Raw genomic sequence first — 19,539 nt, forward strand, 5'->3', positions numbered from 1 at the left:
TCAGCTGTCCAGTCTATGGGATTTTTGTTAGAGGGACTCAAGCAAACACAGTAACAAATTATTGTATTCATTTTAAATATCAATGATTATATTGAAGCTACAGCCCTCTGTGTAAAATATTGATAAGAAATATGTAATATGTGTTAACTCAGTGGTTTAAAAAAATGCCATCAAGGAAATTTACCATACACGAGCACAAAGAAACACAGTTTAGTGGTATTTTCTTGTCTTTCCTGATTAGCTACTGGGTGAATTCATTGTTAAGCAACCTGAATCTTGAGCATTTTTTTTTCCAATTTATTTATTTTCAGAAAAACAGTATTCATTATTTTTTCACCACACCCAGTGCTCCATGCAAGCTGTGCCCTCTATAATACCCACCACCTGGTACCCCAACCTCCCACCCTCCCGCCACTTCAAACCCCTCAGACTGTTTTTCAGAGTCCATAGTCTCTCATGGTTCACCTCCCCTTCCAATTTACCTAAATTCCCTACTCCTCTCTAACGCCCCTTGTCCTCCATGCTATTTGTTATGCTCCACAAATAAGTGAAACCATATGATAATTGACTCTCTCTGCTTGACTTATTTCACTCAGCATAATCTCTTCCAGTCCCGTCCATGTTGCTACAAAAGTTGGGTATTCATCCTTTCTGATGGAGGCAACAAAAGCTTCTGCACAGCAAAGGAAACAGTCAAAAAAACAAAGAGGCAACCCACGGAATGGGAGAAGATATTTGCAAATGACAGTACAGACAAAAGGTTGATATCCAGGATCTATAATGAACTCCTCAAACTCAACCCACACGAAACAGACAAACACATCAAAAAATGGGCAGAAGATATGAACAGACACTTCTCCAATCAAGACATACAAATGGCTATCAGACACATGAAAAAATGCTCATCATCATTAGCCCTCAGGGAGATTCAAATTAAAACCACATTGAGATATCACCTTACACCAGTTAGAATGGCCAAAATTAACAAAACTGGAAACAACATGTGTTGGAGAGGATGTGGAGAAAGGGGAACCCCATTCGAATTTTTAAAGGAATTACATTGACTCTGTAAATTGCTTTGAGCAGTATGGACAATTTAACATCAACTCTCCAATCTAAGAACACAGGATACTTTTCCATTTATTTGCTTCTTCAACTTCGTTCAATGTCTTACGGTTTTCAGTATACAGGTCTTTCACCTCTTTGGCTAAATTTTTTGCTATTTTTTTTTATTCTTGATGTTATTGTACATGGGACTACTTTCTAAATTTCTCTTCAGATAGCATTGGAATGCTGATTTTGTGTCCTGCAACTTTAGAGAATACATTGATTAGTTCCAACAGTTTTTTGGTGGAGTATTTCGGGTTTTCTATATATAAACCATGTCATCTGCAAGCAGATAATTTTACTTCTTCCTTTCTGATTGGACACTTTTTATTTTCTCCCTTTTCTTGCCAAATTGCTGTGGTGAGGACTTCTCCAGTATTATGTTGAACAGAAGTGGTAAGAGAGGGCATTCTTATCTTATCCCTGATCTTAGAGGAAAGGCTTTTAAATTTTTACTGTTGAGTATGATGTTAGCTGTGGGATTGCACATATAACTTTAAATATGTTGAAGAATATTCCTTCTACACCTAATTCATTGACAGTTTTTATCTGATAGGATGTTGAATTATGTCAAATATTTTTTCTGCATCTATTGAGATGAACATATGATTTTTATTCTTCATTATGTTAATATGGTGTATCACATTGATTACTTTGCAACAGTAGAATCATCCTTGCATCCCAGCAATAAATCCACTTGATCATGGTATACAATTCTTTTAAGATGTTCCTGAATTCTGTTTGCTAGTACTTTGTTGAGGGTCATGCATCTATGTTCATCAGAGATATTGGCCTATAATTTTCTTTTCTTGGAGTGTCTTTATCTGGATTCAGGATAAAGGTAATGTTGGCCTCATGAAATGAGTCTGGAAGTGTTCCTTCCTCTTGAGTTCTTTGAAGAGTTTGCGACAGATTGGTATTAGTTCTTCTTTAAATGTTTGGTAGAATTTACCTGTGAAACCATTTGTCCTGGGCTTTTATTTTTTGGGAGATTTTGATTACTGATTCAATCTCCTTGCTCATTACTGGTCTGTTCAGATTTTTTATATTTTCATAAGTCTTAGTAAGTTGGACGTTTCCAGGAATTTATGCCTGTTCTTTGAAGTTATGTCAATTGCTGGCATATAATTATTCAAAGTCCTTTACAATCCTTTGTATTTCTGTGGCATCAGTTGTAATGCTTCCTCCATTTATAATTTCGTTCTTTTGAGTCATCTTTTTTTCTTAGTCTAGCATAAGGTTTGTCAGTTTTGTTTATCTTTTCAAGAAACCAATTCGTAGTTTCATTGATCATTTCTGTTGTCTTTCTAGTCTCTATTTTGTTCCTGCTCTAATTTTTATTCCTTTTGCTAAAATTGGGCTTAGTTTTTTTTTTCCTAGTTACTTGAGGAATAAGATTAAGTTATTTAAAGTATTTTTTATTAATGTAGGTGTAAACTTCCCTATTAGTACTGCTTCTGCTGCACCCCATAAGTTTTGGTATGTGTGTTTCCATTTCCATTTGTCTCAAGTTTTATTTCTCCTTTGATTTCTTCTTTGACTCACTGGTTGTTTATAAGTCTGTTGTTTCATTTCCACATATTTGTGAATTTTCCAGCTTTCTTCCCGTTACTATTTCTAGTTTCATGACATTTTGTCTGGAAAGAATACCTGATTTAATTAATAAGAAGATTTCAATCTTCCTAAATTTGTTAAGACTTGTTTGGTGACCTAACATATCAACCATCCAGGAGAATGTTCTGTTTGCTCTTGAAAAACAATATATATTTTGCTGCTCTTGGATGGAATATCCTATATGTATTTATCAGATCCATTTGGCCTAAAATGTAGTCCAAGTCCATTATTTCCTTACTGGTTTTCTGACTGGACAAGGTAGATTCAAGGGGGAAAGACTTTCCTCTAAAGTTGGCTGCAAGGGCACAGGCTGGCTAGGGTGCCGTGGCAGTCTCCATGCAGATCTGGCAATGGAGTCCAACACTGGTGAAGGCTGTGGGAATACTCAGCACCCAAGACCATAGGCATCCTATGGGTGTCTGTGATAGCAGTGGTGGCTAGGGCTGTTGGAGTCCTTGGTGGTAAAGCCTGCAGGGATCATCCTGTTCTATGTTGTCCATGGGTGTTAAGTTCTAGCCAAGAGGATCCCCTTTGGTGATGGTGTGCTGGCATTCACAGCAGCAGAGAAGCTGGGGTCACAGGCTCAGTGATATGCAGAACTACCTCAGCCCACGGTCTGGGTCACAGACTCCCTTAGCTCTGATGACATTATCTGAGGTGTAAGAGTGTATGCAGATCACCTGTGGAACTGGCATCTGGGTCTCTGGACCTTCTTGCAGTGACTTGAGCTTAGGGGAATGAGATGCCTCAGCAGATAGCCTAGTGGTAAAAGGGCAAAGAGGTATCCCAATTCAGGACCAAGGGGGTGGGGCACAGAGCAGCAGCTATATGGCCCCCAGTGATGGCACAACAGCAGCTACATAGCCTCAACTCAGGACCAAGGGGGTGGGATACACAGCAATGGCAGCCTGACCCAATGGTAGCAGGTCAAAGTCATCACTTCGGACCCAGAATGCAGGGTGCAGAGCAGCAGAAGCTCAGATTTGAAATGGTAGGTCAGTGACAAGGCTTAGGACTGAGGGAGTTGGCCACAACACAGAGGCAGCTCTGCTTCCTGTAGATGGTGAGGCCCTCTAGCATTCTAGACCTGGAGAGCAGGGCAGTAACTTGGGACTCCAGGGGGCAGGTGTCACCACAGCAACAACGCTAGCCCTGGGAAGGAAACCCTGAGGCAGAATTCTGGGCAGCTCCATCAGCAGGGTTCAGCATTGGTTTAAGAGTATTACGGTCCTGCGCCTGGGTGGCTCAGTTGGTTAAGCAGCTGCCTTCGGCTCAGGTCATGATCCCAGCATCCTGGGATTGAGTCCCACGTTGGGCTCCTTGCTTGGCGGGGAGCCTGCTTCTCCCTCTGCCTGCCTCTCTGCCTGCCTGTGCTCACTCTCTCCCCCTCTCTCTCTGACAAATAAATAAATAAAATCTTAAAAAAAAAAAAAAGAGTATTACGGTCCTGTTTTGTTAATTTTGGCCATTCTATGGAGTATTATGCCTCCATCAGAAAGGATGAATACCCAACTTTTGTAGCAACATGGACGGGACTGGAAGAGATTATGCTGAGTGAAATAAGTCAAGCAGAGAGAGTCAATTATCATATGGTTTCACTTATTTGTGGAGCATAACAAATAGCATGGAGGACAAGGGGCGTTAGAGAGGAGTAGGGAATTTAGGTAAATTGGAAGGGGAGGTGAACCATGAGAGACTATGGACTCTGAAAAACAGTCTGAGGGGTTTGAAGTGGCGGGAGGGTGGGAGGTTGGGGTACCAGGTGGTGGTTATTATAGAGGGCACGGCTTGCATGGAGCACTGGGTGTGGTGAAAAAATAATGAATACTGTTTTTCTGAAAATAAATAAATTGGAAAAAAAAAAAAGAGTATTACGGTCCTCAATAGCAAAGCCTGCAGAAACTCATGGTGATGACAAGGATTAAAAGAGTCTTCTGGTTATCTTTACCCCATGGGATGAAATCCCTCTGAGGGGATCCTTCTTGCTGTTGAGCTGCTCTGGACTGGGAGATGGAGTGACAGAGGTAAAATACTTCCTACACTTTTCTTTGCGGCCATCCTTAGCTCTGGGGCTCTACAGAGTTTCTGCTGCTGCTGCTTTACTGTAGTCCAGAGCTGTTTTCATTGCTTTATAGTTGTTTATTTATTGTTTTTGTTGATTTTGTGGGGGAAATGAGTGTTGGGACTCCCCCTAGTCTGCAATCTTGCTGATAAATGTTCTGTTAAATGTTGATGGGCCTATGGATTATTTTCAGTCTTTGACTATTACGAATTAAGCTGTTATAAATATCACATTAACATCTTTTTACTTCTCTTGGGAAAATGTCTAAAAGCATGATTGTTAGGTCATATAAGAAGTGTATGCTTAACTTTATTTTTTCTTAAGAAGTCTTTTTTTTAAAAAAAGATTTTATTTATTTATTTGACAGAAATCACAAGTAGGCAGAGAGGCAGGCAGAGAGAAGAGAAGCAGACTCCCTGCTGAGTAGAGAGCCTGATGCAGGGCTTGATCCCAAGACGCTGGGATCATGACCTGAGCCAAAGGCAGAGGCTTTAACCCTCGGAGCCACCCAGACACCCCCGTATGCTTAACTTTAAAGAAACTTCAAAAACTGTCTTCCATTGTGGCTGCCCTATTTTGCATTCCCACCACATTGTATATCCTCATTCACACTTGGTATGATCCATCTTTTAAGTTTAAGCCATTTTGGTGGGTATTTAGTGGTATCTCCTTGAGGTTTTAATTTGCAAATTTCCTAGTGACTAATCATGTGGAGCCTCTTTTCATGTGTTCAGTTGATATTCCTATGTCTTGTTTAGTGAAGTGTCTGTCCCTGCCCATTACTTGACTGGGTTATTTACTTTATGATTGAGTTGGTAAGTGTTCTTTATATGTGCTATATACAATATATGGTTTACCAGATATATGTCTTACAAAAATTTTCTCCCATTCTGTTTGCCATTTTGTTTTTGAAGCAACATCTTTTGAAGAAAGGAGTTTTCAGTTTTGATGAAGACCAATTTACTTTTTTTTTTTTTTTCACAATTTGTCCTGTGTCCTGGTTAAGAAATCTTTGCTTTACAGAAAGTGTCAGAGATTTTTATGTTTTGATTCAGATATGCTATGGTTATAGACTATATGTTTAAGTCTATGCTTCATTTAGTGTTAATTTTAATATACAATATAAAGAGAGGGTTGAGGTTCTTTTTTTTTGGCAAATAGATATTCAACTGTCTCCTACTAAAGTCATGAAAAATTATCCTTTCCCTGTAGAGTTATTTTTGCACTATTGTAAAAAACTAATTCACCACTTATGTGTAGGTGTATTTCTGTACCGTCTTCTGTTTTAGTAATCTACACAGGTCTCATTACTGTAGCTTTATAGTGAGTCTTGGTATCAGGTAGTGTCTTTCCTGCAATCCATTCTTATTTGTTTAAATAGTTTTGGCTCTTCTGTCCCTTGTATTTCCATAAATGTGTGGAAATATATACATACATAAATATATGTATGTTTTAAAGCCAATTTGTCAAAATCTACAAAGAAAAATACCAGAATTTTAATTGGAGCTGTGTTGTTTTTATTTGGGAAATCTGTCATCTTATTAACATTGAGTCTTCTGATCCATGAACATTGTCCATATTTATACTTATTTACTGATACTTAATTTCTCTCAGCAATGTTTTGTAGTTTTCAGTATACAGATCTTGTAGGTACTTCGTTAACTTTATCCCTAAATATGTCATTTTTAAAAAACTATTGTAACAGTATTATTTTTCAAATATCATTTTTATAATTGTTTCTTGTTGGTGAGTAGAATATGATTAGTTTCATTTATGCATACCACCTCATATCCTGCAAGCTTTTTGTAAATTTCTTGAGATTTATATCAACTGCGAATAGACAGTATTACACTTTCCTCTTTCTTATTTATGCCTTTTATTTCTTTTCTTTTCTCTTTTTTTAATCTTTGTTTTTTGTTTTTGTTTTTGTTTTACCATTCTGTCTAGGACCTCCAGTACCTTATTGGTAAGTGGTAAAAGCAAACACCTTTTATTTTTCTTGGTCTTAGCAAAAAGGCATTCCATTCCCTACCATCAAGTATGATGTTTTCTGTAAGGGTTTTCATAGATAATGGTTATCAGACTGAGGAAATCCCCCATTTCTAGTTCATACAAAGTTTTTAACATGAAGGGCATTCAGTTTTATCAAGTGTTTTATCTTCTTCATTTATTGCATTTTTTTCATTCTGTCAATACATACAAATTTATTTTCAAATGAGATAATGAGAGATATCAGTTTAATTTTTTTTATATTTTTGCCTGTTATTTTTTAATCATAATAATGCTTTTCTCATAAAATAAGTGTTACTTCTTTTTCTGTTTTCCAGATGAGTCTTGGAAGGACTGACATTGTTTCGTCCTTAAATGTGTGATAGAATTCACCAGTAATTCCATCTGGTCATGATATCTTGTGTGTGTGTGGGGGGGGTGGTTAACTACAACTTCAGTTTCTCTAAAGAGTGATAAGTTTATTGAGGTTCTCTATTTCTTCTTGAATGAATACTGGTAGTTTGTATCTTTCAAGGATTTTGTTAATTCTAGGTTGTTGAATGTATTGGTATAAAGTTGTTCATAAAATTGTTCCTTTTTTTTACTCTTTTAAGGTCTGTGGGATCTTTAGTGATAGCTCCTCTTATTTCTGATATTAGTAATCTGTATCTTTTCTCTTTTTTCCTGATTAATCTGAAGTATATCAATTTCACTGATCATTTCAAAACAACAGGTTTTGTTTCATTGACTTTTCTTTATTGTTTTTCTGTTTTCTATTTATTGACTCTTAGCCTTCTATTTATTTCTTTCTACTTTTAATTTGCTCTTCTTTTCTTAGTTTTTTAAGGAGGAAACAGATCACTCTTTTGAGACCTTATTTAATCATTTACAATTGTTATAAATTTCCCTCAAAGAATTGCTTAGCTGCATATGACTAATTAGATGTAGTGTGCCTTTATTATCAATGATTTCAAATAGTCCCTAGTTTCCTTTGTGATTTCTTCTTTATTCCATGGATTGTTTAGAGGTAATCTGATTAAAACAGGTATCTAAGGATTTCCTGAATATTTTATTGTCATCAGTTACTCTTTTCATTCTATTATCAGAAAGCATACTCTTCAAGATTTCAATAATTTGAAATCTGTTGAGACTTATTTTACCAGCATAGGACTCTATGAGCATTAAAAAGCATAGGTATGGGCGCCTGGGTGGCTCAGTTGGTTAAGCAGCTGCCTCCGGCTCAGGTCATGATCCCGGAATCCTGGGATTGAGTCCTACATGCGGTTCCCAGCTCCACGGGGAGTCTGCTTCTCCCTCTGACCTTCTCCCTCTCATGCTCTCTCTCACTGTCTCTCTCTCAAATAAATAAATAAAATCTTAAAATAAAATAAAAAGCACAGGTATGCTTACCCATTTGGATAAGATCAAACTTATCACATGCCTACTTGTATTTCTCATATGGGCAAATATTTTGTTAGTACTGGTTTATCTCCATTTGCACCAAAAGCTTTGAATCAGTATCAGCCATGATGGATGGCTTGAAAGGACAGTTTTTGCCTAGATAAAACACACTGGTATAGGAGTCCCCAACTGAAAACTCAAAGTTGGTTCTACAAGTGCTTCCATCATCTCAACCACAGTTAAACACTTCATCCTTCCCTCAGTCCTTTCAACTTACTTTCTTTCCAAAGTCACTTCTGCCCTAATCCTTTACGTATAGTATTAACCTGGAAACAAATTTCTATCCTTCATTATCTTAAATTGATTTATTAGGGTATACTTCTATTAACGTTGTTTTTCACTAGGCACTTACCAAGAATTGAGGTCCACAGATTTGCAATAAACCCTAAAGACATAATCCAAATCACCAAAACTAGTAACTCTTTTTCTGGCTCTCTTACAGTTAAAATTATCTATGTAACTTTGTAATATCTAAGTCTATCTTTCATCACAGAACACACTGCCAAGTTTTTAGCTCAAAGAATCAATACTGTGGAGAAGAAACAAGCTTCACAGGACAATACGGGTCTACTGTCAGTCAGAAATACTAAACATATAATTTATAACAATTAAGGCTCAATCTTTACTGACAGAAATTAACTCAGAAGATTAATAGATCAAGGAACAGGAGAAAAGTTATCAGAAAAAGGAGGAGAAAGTGTTTTTAGTGAAGAAAGCAAGCAAAAAAACAGATTTCTGGGCTTGGCAACAAACATTTGTTTCCCATTCTTGGGCTAATCCCCAATTCCAATTTAACACTCAATCTAAGCTGAAAACATTTTGTTTTAAAGAAGGAAAGTTTGGATAGAAGGAAGGAAAGAAGGGCATCTTTTCTATTAAGATGAGTGAATGCCTCTTCAATGTTTCTAAAACAAAAAAAAGTAATACAGAGGAACAAAGTATTTTTACATACTAGCTAATACAGCATGTGATCCACGTTAATTTCATTACAAGTTCCTTAAAACCTTAAAATCTCTTTTGGGTTTTATAAATCCAGAGATTCATGAAAAAGCTACAACTATCATTGTTTTTTTTTTAATCCTCAGTGACATAAGATTTTATTTATTTATTTATTTGACACAGAGAGAGATCACAAGTAGGCAGAGAGGCAGGCAGAGAGAGAGAGGGAAGCAGGCTCCCTGTTGAACAGAGAGCCTAAGCGAGGCTCGATCCCAGGACCTGAGCTGAAGGCAGAGGCTTAACCCATTGAGCCACCCAAACACCTCTCAGCTATCATTTTTATATTAACAAAGTTAATTTTGTGTCATCACAGAAAGCAATATTAGACCATAGGCTAAAATTATCCCAAAATACATACAAAACACTTACCTTTCACTAACAACATATATATGTTCCATGCATATTAGGGCCCAACTGTTAATCATGATTATTATAGGAACTTACTAAAGTGTAATTTTAAACATTTCCCCTTTATTCACAAATTTATATAATTTTATCATTGTGTTTATATCTTCACTTATTAAAAAGTCATATTATTCAGCTAAATATCTCCTAAAAGTAATCAAAGTATTTTTCTTTTTTAATTATTGTGTTATGTTAGTCACCATACAGTACATCATTAGTTTTTGATGTCGTGTTCCAAGATTCATTGTTTACATATGATACTCAGTGCTCCATGCAATATGTGCCTTCCTTAATACCCACCACATGCTCACTCATCCCCCATCCTCCTCCCCTCTAAAACCCTCGGTTTGTTTCTAAGAGTCCACAGTCTCTCATGGTTCATCTCTCTCTCTGATGCCCCCTCCTTCACTTTTCTTGTCCTTCTTCTAATGTCCTCCATGTTATTCCTTATGTTCCACAAGTAAGTGAAACCATATGATTATTGACTTTCTCTGCTTATTTCACTCAGCATAATTTCCTCCAGTCCCATCCATGTTGATACAAAAGTTGGACATTCATCCTTTCTAATGGCTGAGTAACAGTCCATTGTGGATATGGACCACATCTTCTTTAACCATTCGTCTGTTGAAGGACATCTTGGATCTCTCCACAGTTTGGTTATTGTGGCTATTGCTGCTATGAACACTGGGGTGCATATGGCCCTTCATTTCACTACCTCTGTATCTTTGGGGTAAATACCCAGTAGTGTTTCTTAACTAAATCCATTTGGGAGACTTTTTGGTCTTTTAAACTGAGTTGGCTTATTACGAAGTGGATTGCTACATTTAGACTACTATCATGAAGGAAATGAACATTGTGTGTAGGTACCTAATCACAATCACTAGTTTATTCTTAAGAAAATCCCATAAACTTACATTTATTATCTCTAAAGCCAACAAATACCTTAGTCAAATACCTTAGTTAAGAGAGGTTCATTCTGACAAACTGCATTGGCATCCTGGAGAGCCTGCTCGTAGTTCTTCATGGTTAAATATAACTCTGCTCGCAGCAGCAATAACGAATTATCTCTAGGAGCTGAAAGACAAGGGCAATAGAAAAAAATTTAAATTTAAAAATTTAAATTTAAAGATTTAAAAATAAATATTTAGGTCACTAAAAATATTAAATTGGAAAATAAACATAAAGGCAAAAGAAATCTTTCCTCCCTCAAATCATATGTGGTTTAATAGCTTGGTAAGTGTACTTTACATAGCTTCTCTCAGGAAAACAGAAAGAGTATCAACAAGACTTCAAAATGCACCAAGAAATACAGACTGCCGAAAACACACTAGGCATAGCATAATCTACAATAATTAGTAAATGCTGAATCATCTTAATGCTATAACTAGGCCTTAAAAATGAAGAGTTAAAATAACTTTCTTGAGGGGTGCCTAGGTGGCTCAAAGGGTTACACATCTGCCTTCAGTTCAGGTCATGACCCCAGGGTCCTGGGATTAAGCTCTGCATCAGGCTCTTTGCTAAGTGAGGAGCCTGCTTCTCCCTCTCCCCTTGTTTGCTTGTGCTCTCTGTTAAATAAATAAATAAAATCTTTAATAAATAAATTTCTTGAAAGTACACAAGGAAATTCATACTCAAGAAACAAAAACGCATAGGTTGTTTTCTTATACAACTGCACGGATGTGGACTTACCATCATAATTGTATCTATAGTATGTCCTCTTAAGTGAGAAAAGAAGGGGAAAAAAAAACTTCCTCAAACAGAAGAACGCTTGAAAACTGCTCGTATGAGACTATGGGGAAACACCTACCTACACAGAAGTCAAGAATGACTCTGTGAGCTGATGTATGGTATGTGAAGTCCCTGACTTGGCAAGGTACAATGGGAAAGTGACAAAGCCAGACCTCATGAAAGGAGAACCATCACAGCCATTTTCATACTGATGGACCTGGTTCAGTCTACCTATACTCATCACAGCATCTTTGTTATAGAGCAACAGCATGCATTTTAATTGACAATAAATATTCTAAGTACCTAATGTGTTCTCATTTCTCTACCTAATACCTGTTTCAGTTTGCTCCCAATCCTAGACCCTGATGCTCTCTCAAACTAGGCACTTGGTACTTTCCAAATGCCACCATGTCTCCTCTTAGTTTATGCAGGTAAGTGAGCAAGTGTGCATAAAAAACTCATGCAAAAGGATATTATATCAAGACATGGTGGGACTACTTATGACTGTGTTATTGCTACATATGTGTGATATAAGATCTGACAAGGAAAAAAAGTGGAAAAAGAGGAAAGAAATGGCAGAAATGGAGAATCTAGCAATAAAAGTTGAATCTTTTAAAATAACATTGACTGGTTAGAGTAAAGATCAACAACTTTTTTTCTGCAAAAAGCCAAACAGTAAGTATTTTAGGTTTTGTAGGCCAGGAAGAAACTTAAGTCTATTGTACAGGTACTTATATAACAAAAGAGAAAACAAATTTTCACACAAAATTTTTTATTGACAAAATTTAAAAATAACAGTAATAATTTAGTACTTTTTTGTTAACACAGGTCTACTAATTAGAAGAATGGAATTCTTTGGGAGAAGGGACATTTCCTTAAAGTTCAAAGTTGGTGTTCCCTATAATCAAAATAAATTGAAAATGTTCATGTGTTGGTTATGATCTCTAATGGGATGTTATGTTTTTCATCTTAGAATATGAAATATGGATGTCAATCTACAAGCATATGGTTTTAAAATGAGCATTTTGTTGCTTAGAAGTTCTTTGTAGAATTCTATTAGATTCTTCTCAGATTTATCTCTGGAGTATGTCATTATACAGTAAATATAATTACAGATTAATCATTTCCAACTGAAGACTAAGTGAAAGTTCCTCTAATGCACAATTAAATTTACTTTCAAATACAGAAATAACCTGTAGAGATTTTGGAAATCTCAAAAAAAAAAAAGCCTGCTAGAACTATAGTTCGAACTTCAATACTTGTGCTGTAAATGCGGGTGAGACTGAAGATCTCTCACTTTGTTCCCACTTTGCCAGAGTTCATTCTCTATACTCTTCTAAACAACCATATCATGCGCATGGCATGCTCTGGCATGTTAGGTTTTATTTCTTGCATTTCTTTTTACTTCCACATTGCTGTAACAGTGGTGATAGCAGACATTTTTCTCTTATTCTTGAATTTAAAAAAGGACACATGGGATGTTTTAACATAAATTATGTTTACTGTAAGCTCCTGACAGAATATTCATCAAATTAGTTACATTTTTTTCTATTCCTAGTTTTCTACGAAAGCATTGTAACAGTATGTGAGAGGTTCCTTGGGAGTGTATCTCCTTAAATCTGTCTTTATAGTGAATTACATTGAATAATTTGTCTAATACTGAAATTTATTAAATTTGTCTAATACTGAAATTTATTAAATCCCTTAGATTCTTGGGATGAGCTCATCTTGACCTTCGGTCTTACTGTATGGCTGGATTCAAATACTAAGAAATTTAATTAAGATTTTGGCAACTAATGTACATACGTTAAGACTAGCCTATAAATTTTCCCTTAAGCTTTACTTGATTATAGTATCAAAACTACATTAAGCTTACAAAATTAAATGCAAAATATCCTATATCTCTCTATGATCTGAAATAAGATGAAAGTTAATCTTCCTTGAAAGTTTGTGAAAACTTGCTTGACCAGTGTCTTTTTTTTTTTTTTTTTAAGATTTTATTTATTTATTTGCCAGACAGAGAGAGAGAGAGCGAGCACAGGCAGGCAGAGTAGCAGCAGAGGCAGAGGGAGAAACAGTCTCCCCGCCAAGCAAGGAGCCCGATGTGGGACTCGATCCCAGGACGCTGGGATCATGACCTGAGCCGAAGGCAGCCACTTAACCAACTGAGCCACCCAGGCGTCCCTTGACCAGTGTCTTTTTCAAGAGAAAAGCCCTGAGTAACACTTCTATTTTGTTTATGATTATTGGTCAATGTCAGGCTTTTACTTCTTCTTGGGTCAATTTTGATAATTTATAGTTTCCTCAAAATTGTCCTTTTCACATAGGCTTTAAAATCTGATATATTCTTTTATAATTGCAACTATGCTTTTTCTTCATCACATTTGCCAAACATTTCTTTTATTGATCTTTGTAACCAATTTCTGACTTCTCAGCCAACTCAATTTTTTTTGCTTTTTGTTTCACTAATATTTTCTGCATTATTTCTTTGCTTACATTTATGTTAGCTTACTTGATCTTGACAAAATTTTTGGAGTTAAAAACACTCATTTACCTTTATTTTTAACCATTCTTTTCTAATGAATACATTTAAACCTCTACTCTAATACTTTTTTAAATAAAGATTTTATTTATTTACTTGATACAGAGAGAGAGAGAGAGATCACAAGTAGGCAGAGAGGCAGGCAGAGAGAGACGGTGAAGCAGGCTCCCTGAGCAGAAAGCCTGATGCAAGGCTTGATCCCAGGACCCTGAGATCATGACCTGAGACGAAGACAGAAGCTTAAGCCACTGAGCCACCCAGGTGCCCCTCTACTCCTCACATTCTAAAGTCTCCTTTTACTCAAGTCCAAAACAATGACTTCCCATCCAGGGAATCCAACTGTTTTCTTTGTTGACTTCCACCATTTGGCAATCCATTTATGAAGCCAGAACTTCGTAATTTAATCTTTTAAAAATTTCAAATCAATCTCTGTACATTTCCTAAGCATTAAGCCCTAAGTTTAATAAAACTGAGGGAATTTTTGGAGGAATCACAAAAAATAAGGAAAAGGAAAAGCAACTTAAAATTCTTTGTGTGGAGACAGCTTATGGAAGAAAACTGCAAGAAACTGACAAAAATATCCGAACAGTTGATCAATTATCCCCTGTATGAGGAAAGGAGTCAACAAGAGTACGGTTTGAGAACCAGGCTTTGTAAGGCAAAGAAGAGATAGTCTACTCTCTACATTCGTGTTTAAGGTTAATCAAAGACTGTTCTCCAACTGCAACCCAGGGTCATCATCATGCTGGGAGCTAGAGTTACCACCCTAAGATGTGTCAAATGAGTGGGCAGTGATGAGAAGGAGAGAACTCCACAAGTGTTATTTAGGAAGAGTTGAATGAATTGATACACAAAGCTATGACAAGCTAAGTAGTGGTCCTGGTGAATAGAAAGAATAAATGGCAGTACTCCTCATGGGTTGTTCAAAATTATGTAGGACTTACAAAGTCAAGGCTACAAATCTTAAGTGTGTATCTTGAACTTTTATATACATATACACCTGAGTGATCACTATCCAGATCAGGGCCTAAGAAGCCTCCTTTGCATACTTTCCAAGGTGGTACACCTTTCCTAAAGGTAACCACCATTCTGACGTCTATCACCATGGATTACTTTCACCTGCTTCTAAACTTATACACAAGGTTATATGAATAGAATGTACTCTTCTGTATCTGTCACTATCATTTTCTGAGATTCCTCCATATTGCTGTATGTCTCTGTTTCTTAAAAAAAAAAAAACCTGCTGCATAATACACTGTATGACTTGATTTATATACTCATTCTACTGGTGGGTTATTATCGAAATATTTTTGGCATATATTTATGTGTATATATATATATGTGTGTGTGTGCGTGTGTATATATATCTGCCATGAAAATTCTTACAGATGTCTTTTGTTGGCATAAGCATTAATTTCTACTTGGCACATACTAAAAAATGGAAATACTGTGCCAGAAGTTATGTTTATGTTTATCTTTAGTAGGCACTCCCAAACATATTTAACTTGCACCAATTTTCATTCCACCAGCAATGTAAGCTTCCAATACTTGCCAAAACTAGATACAGTTACTCTTTTTCATTTTCAGGTATGCTTTAATATCTTATTTTAAATTTGCATTTGGTAAGTAATTACATTGGGCACCCTTCCATATATTTATTGCCCATTTTGATATCTAGTTTTACAAAGCATCTGTTCAACTCTGCCTGTTAGACAGACTTCCTTTTTTGCTCTTGAAGTACACACATTCTTTACAGTATTCTGAATCGACATCTCATTTAGATACATATTACAAATACCCATCACCTTTTTACTCTTTTCGGAGGTCTCTGGGAACAGAAATTATTCATTTTAATTAAATCAAATTTATCTATATTTTCCTATATGGTTATGATTTTTCTGTTTTAAAAAGTATCACCTACCCTAAGTTTATGAAAATATTCTATAATTTCTTTTAGATAATCTGATTATAATTTCCATGTGTGATGTGCAATGAGCATCTAGGTTCATTTTTTCCCAAATGGATAAGCAACAGACTAAGACTATTTTTAAAAAATTTTTTAAAAGATTTTATTTATTCATTTGACAGACAGAGATCACAAGTAGGCAGAGAGGCAGGCAGAGAGAAAGGAGGAAGCAGGCTCTCTGCAGAGCCAAGAACCTGTCGCGGGGCTCGATCCCAAGACCCCGGGACCATGACCTGAGGCAAAGGCAGAGGCTCCAACCCACTGAGCCACCCAGGCGCCCTTCTTTTCTATCTATCTATACTTGGGCCAATACAACTCTGTGCTAATTTCTGTAGCTGTATTATACTAAGCCTCTGTATCTTGCAGTGTCAGTTCTCCAGCTTTCTTATTTTTTTCCTCATTATTGCCTTGGCCATTCATCAATTTCCACCCAAACCATGAGCTGAGATTTTGACTGAGAATGCACTGAATCTGTGGTTCAGTATGCACAAAACTGACGTCTTCCACTTATTTAATTTCTCGCAGAAATGCGTTGTATTTTCAGTATAGAGGTCTTGAACAACTTTCAAGTATTTCAAGATCTACTCTGATGATTTTCTTGATTACATAATTACATAAGTGGATTTTCTATTCTGTTTTTTTACTAAGTATATATAATTATCACTGATTTTTCTGTATTAACCTTATAGTCAACAATCTTGATAATCCACTTATAATTTCTAAGAGTTCAAATGTTCCTCTGAAGTACCTATGTACTCCAACATGTCATCTACAAATAATGTTTTATTTTTCCAACCTCAATACCTTTTTTCTCCTTGTTGCACCAGCTAGAATCTTAACACAATGCAAAATGGCAGCGATGGCAGCAAACACCATTGTCACCTTTTCCTTCAGTGGGAAAACAGTCAGTATTTCATCATTATGATGGTTGCTTAAGACTTTTTAAAATGTAAATTCAATTTAGTTAACATATAGTGTATTATTAGTTTTAGGGGTAGAATTTAGTTATTCATCAGCTGTATATATTACACATATCAAGTGCTCTCCTTAATGCCTATCACCCAACAATCCCTTTCCCCCCACCGCCTCCCCTCCAGCAACCCTGTTTGTTTCCTAGAGTTAAGAGTCTCTGATTGTTTGCCTCTCTCTCCATTTTTACCTCATTTTACTTTTCCTTCCTTTCCCCTATATTCATCTGTTTGGTTTCTTATATTCCATATATGAGTGAAATCATATGGTATTTGACTTTCTCTGACTTATTTCACTTAGCATAATACCATTTCCATCCATGTCATTAGAGATGGCAAGATTTCGTTCTTTCTGATGGCTGAGGAATATTCCATTGCATATATATACATCTTTATCCATTCACCTATCAATGGACATGTGGGCTCTTTCCATAGTTGGGTTATTGCAGACATTGCTGCTATGAACAGTGGGGTCCATGTGCTCCTTCAAATTACTATTTTTGTATCCTCTGGCTAAATACCCAGTAGTGCAATTGCTGGGTCATAGGGTAACTATATTTTCAAATTTTTGAGGGATCTCCTACTGTTTTCCAGAGTGGCTGCACCAGCTTGCATTCCAACCAACAATGTAAGAGGGTTCCCCTTTCTCCATATCCTCGCCAACATCGGTTGTTTCCTTAGTTGTTAATTTTAGCCATTCTCACAAGTGTGTGGTATATCTCATTGTTTTGATTTGTATTTCCCTGCTACAGATTCTTATAGATATTCCTTAATATATTAAGACAGTCCCCCTGTATTCCTACTTTCCTAAAAGATGTTAACACAGGTCATATGATTTTTCTTTATTCTATAGATGTAGTGAATTACATTGGCAGATATACAAGGATTAAATGAACACTTTATTTGATCATGATGTGTTTTAAGTGTACCACTGGATTCAGTCTGCTAATATTTTGCTTCCCAAAGGTAACCATTGCCCTTACCTATAATATGCTATAGTAATTTTGCCTGTTTGGATTTTCAAATAGAAATAGGCAGTAGAAATGCTTTTGAGTCTGGCTTCTTTCACCCAACATTGTGTTTGTGATTTCTTCACATTGCAGTGTGCAACTGTAGCTGGTTTACTTTCTTTCTGTATAGTATTTCAAAAGGCATCATAATATAGTCCCTTACTACATTCTTATTGGACATCTGGGTTGCTTCCCCTTCAGGGCTATCTCTACTTAAGGATATACACTCTTGCACGTTCTTGTACATTCTTTCAGTGCACATACATGCAAACCTTACTGAAACTGCTCAGCCAAAGGACCTACCTAACATTTCAAATACTACCAAACAATTTTCCAGGTGTATAATTTGCAGACCCATCCATAGCATATGATAGTTCTCATTTTCTCCATCTTCTCCAACAGTTGATATTGTGATCTTCTACATTTCCAGCAGCTGTTTTCTTTTTAATCTTTAAGATTTATTTATTTTAGAGAGAGCATGAGCAGGGGGAGGGGCAAATGGGGAGAAGGGGAGAGAGAGAGAGAGAGACAGAGAGAAGCAGACTCCCCACTGAGCAGGGAGCCTGCCACTGGGTTTAATCTCAGGACCCTGAGATCCTGACCTGAGCCAAAATCAAGAGTTGGCCGTTTAACTGACTTGGCCACCCAGGAACCCCAACAACTGTTTTTAAAAATTCCATACTTCTATTGTCTAAGACAGTAGCCACTAGCTACTAGTGTGGCTAGCAGGCAACAGAAATGGGGCTGGAGCAACAGGGTAACAGAGATATTTACTTTGTAATTTCAACTAATTTAAATTTAAATTTAAAAGCTGAAACTTTGAATTTGGAACAATTTCAATATGACAATCCACTTTTTCAACTCTAAATTCTATGAAACTGAAATATAAAGGAAGTATTTCTGATGAAAATTTTGTATCCAAATTGGGGTAGGCAGCACATGTAAAATACACAATGCATTTGAAAGTTTTTTTAAGTAAAATCTCCATTTTTTTTTAACATTGAAGGTATGTTAAAATAATATTCTGGATGTATATGTTTAAAAAATATTAATATAAATCTCATCTGCTTCTATTCACTTTTTACATGTGGCTAAAAGGAAATTTAAAACTACATTATGTGGCTTACACAGTATTTCCACTGGATAGTGCTGCTCCATGCTACATATACATAAACAAGATAGATGAAAATTCAAAAATAATCAGCCTGCTAAAGTGTGGATATATTGGCTGCAAAAATAGTACAGAATACTTGTTATATAACGCAATTTCACTGCTGTACTTCAACAAAGAATCCCCCAGTTTAAACACAGGTGCACCCGCTAAAAGGGAAAACCTTAACTCTAAATTTAAATTTAAAATAAAATGCATGATGACTACAGCACACAAGATTCTTTTAGTAACAAAAATTTAAACAAACTCTTCTTGGCTAGTGGTTTAAATCACATATAACCTGTAGCAAAAGGAAGTCTGGTCTTTTAAACTACACATTCTTAACAGGTGGGGGGAGGGGTCAAAGAGCCTGGTGCTGGTCGCAGATTTTATTTTTTAAAAATTAAACAGAGACACCAGTTAATACAACTATCTAATAAGCTAATCCCATCATAACAACATCTAATGCCCTTTGAGAGAGAATGTGCAAGTAATAAAAGCAGAATGCAAGGGGATCCTTCCTGAATTCTTTAGCTGA

The 19,539-nt window shown here is 36.2% G+C and overlaps 1 protein-coding gene across 2 annotated transcripts in view; it reads right to left on the reverse strand.

Moving 5' to 3' along the window:
* Window positions 1-19,539, reverse strand: part of LONRF2 (LON peptidase N-terminal domain and ring finger 2) — a 46,754-nt gene that overhangs the window by 26,194 nt on the left and 1,021 nt on the right. For both annotated transcript variants that reach the window (XM_044263669.1, XM_044263668.1), the window contains exon 2: window positions 10,593-10,711. In XM_044263669.1, coding sequence (XP_044119604.1) covers window positions 10,593-10,711 — 119 coding nt within the window. The remainder of the gene's footprint in view (window positions 1-10,592; window positions 10,712-19,539) is intronic.

The sequence above is a fragment of the Neovison vison genome, chromosome 8 (assembly GCF_020171115.1).
Source record: "Neovison vison isolate M4711 chromosome 8, ASM_NN_V1, whole genome shotgun sequence".
Taxonomy (NCBI): Eukaryota; Metazoa; Chordata; class Mammalia; order Carnivora; family Mustelidae; genus Neogale; species Neogale vison.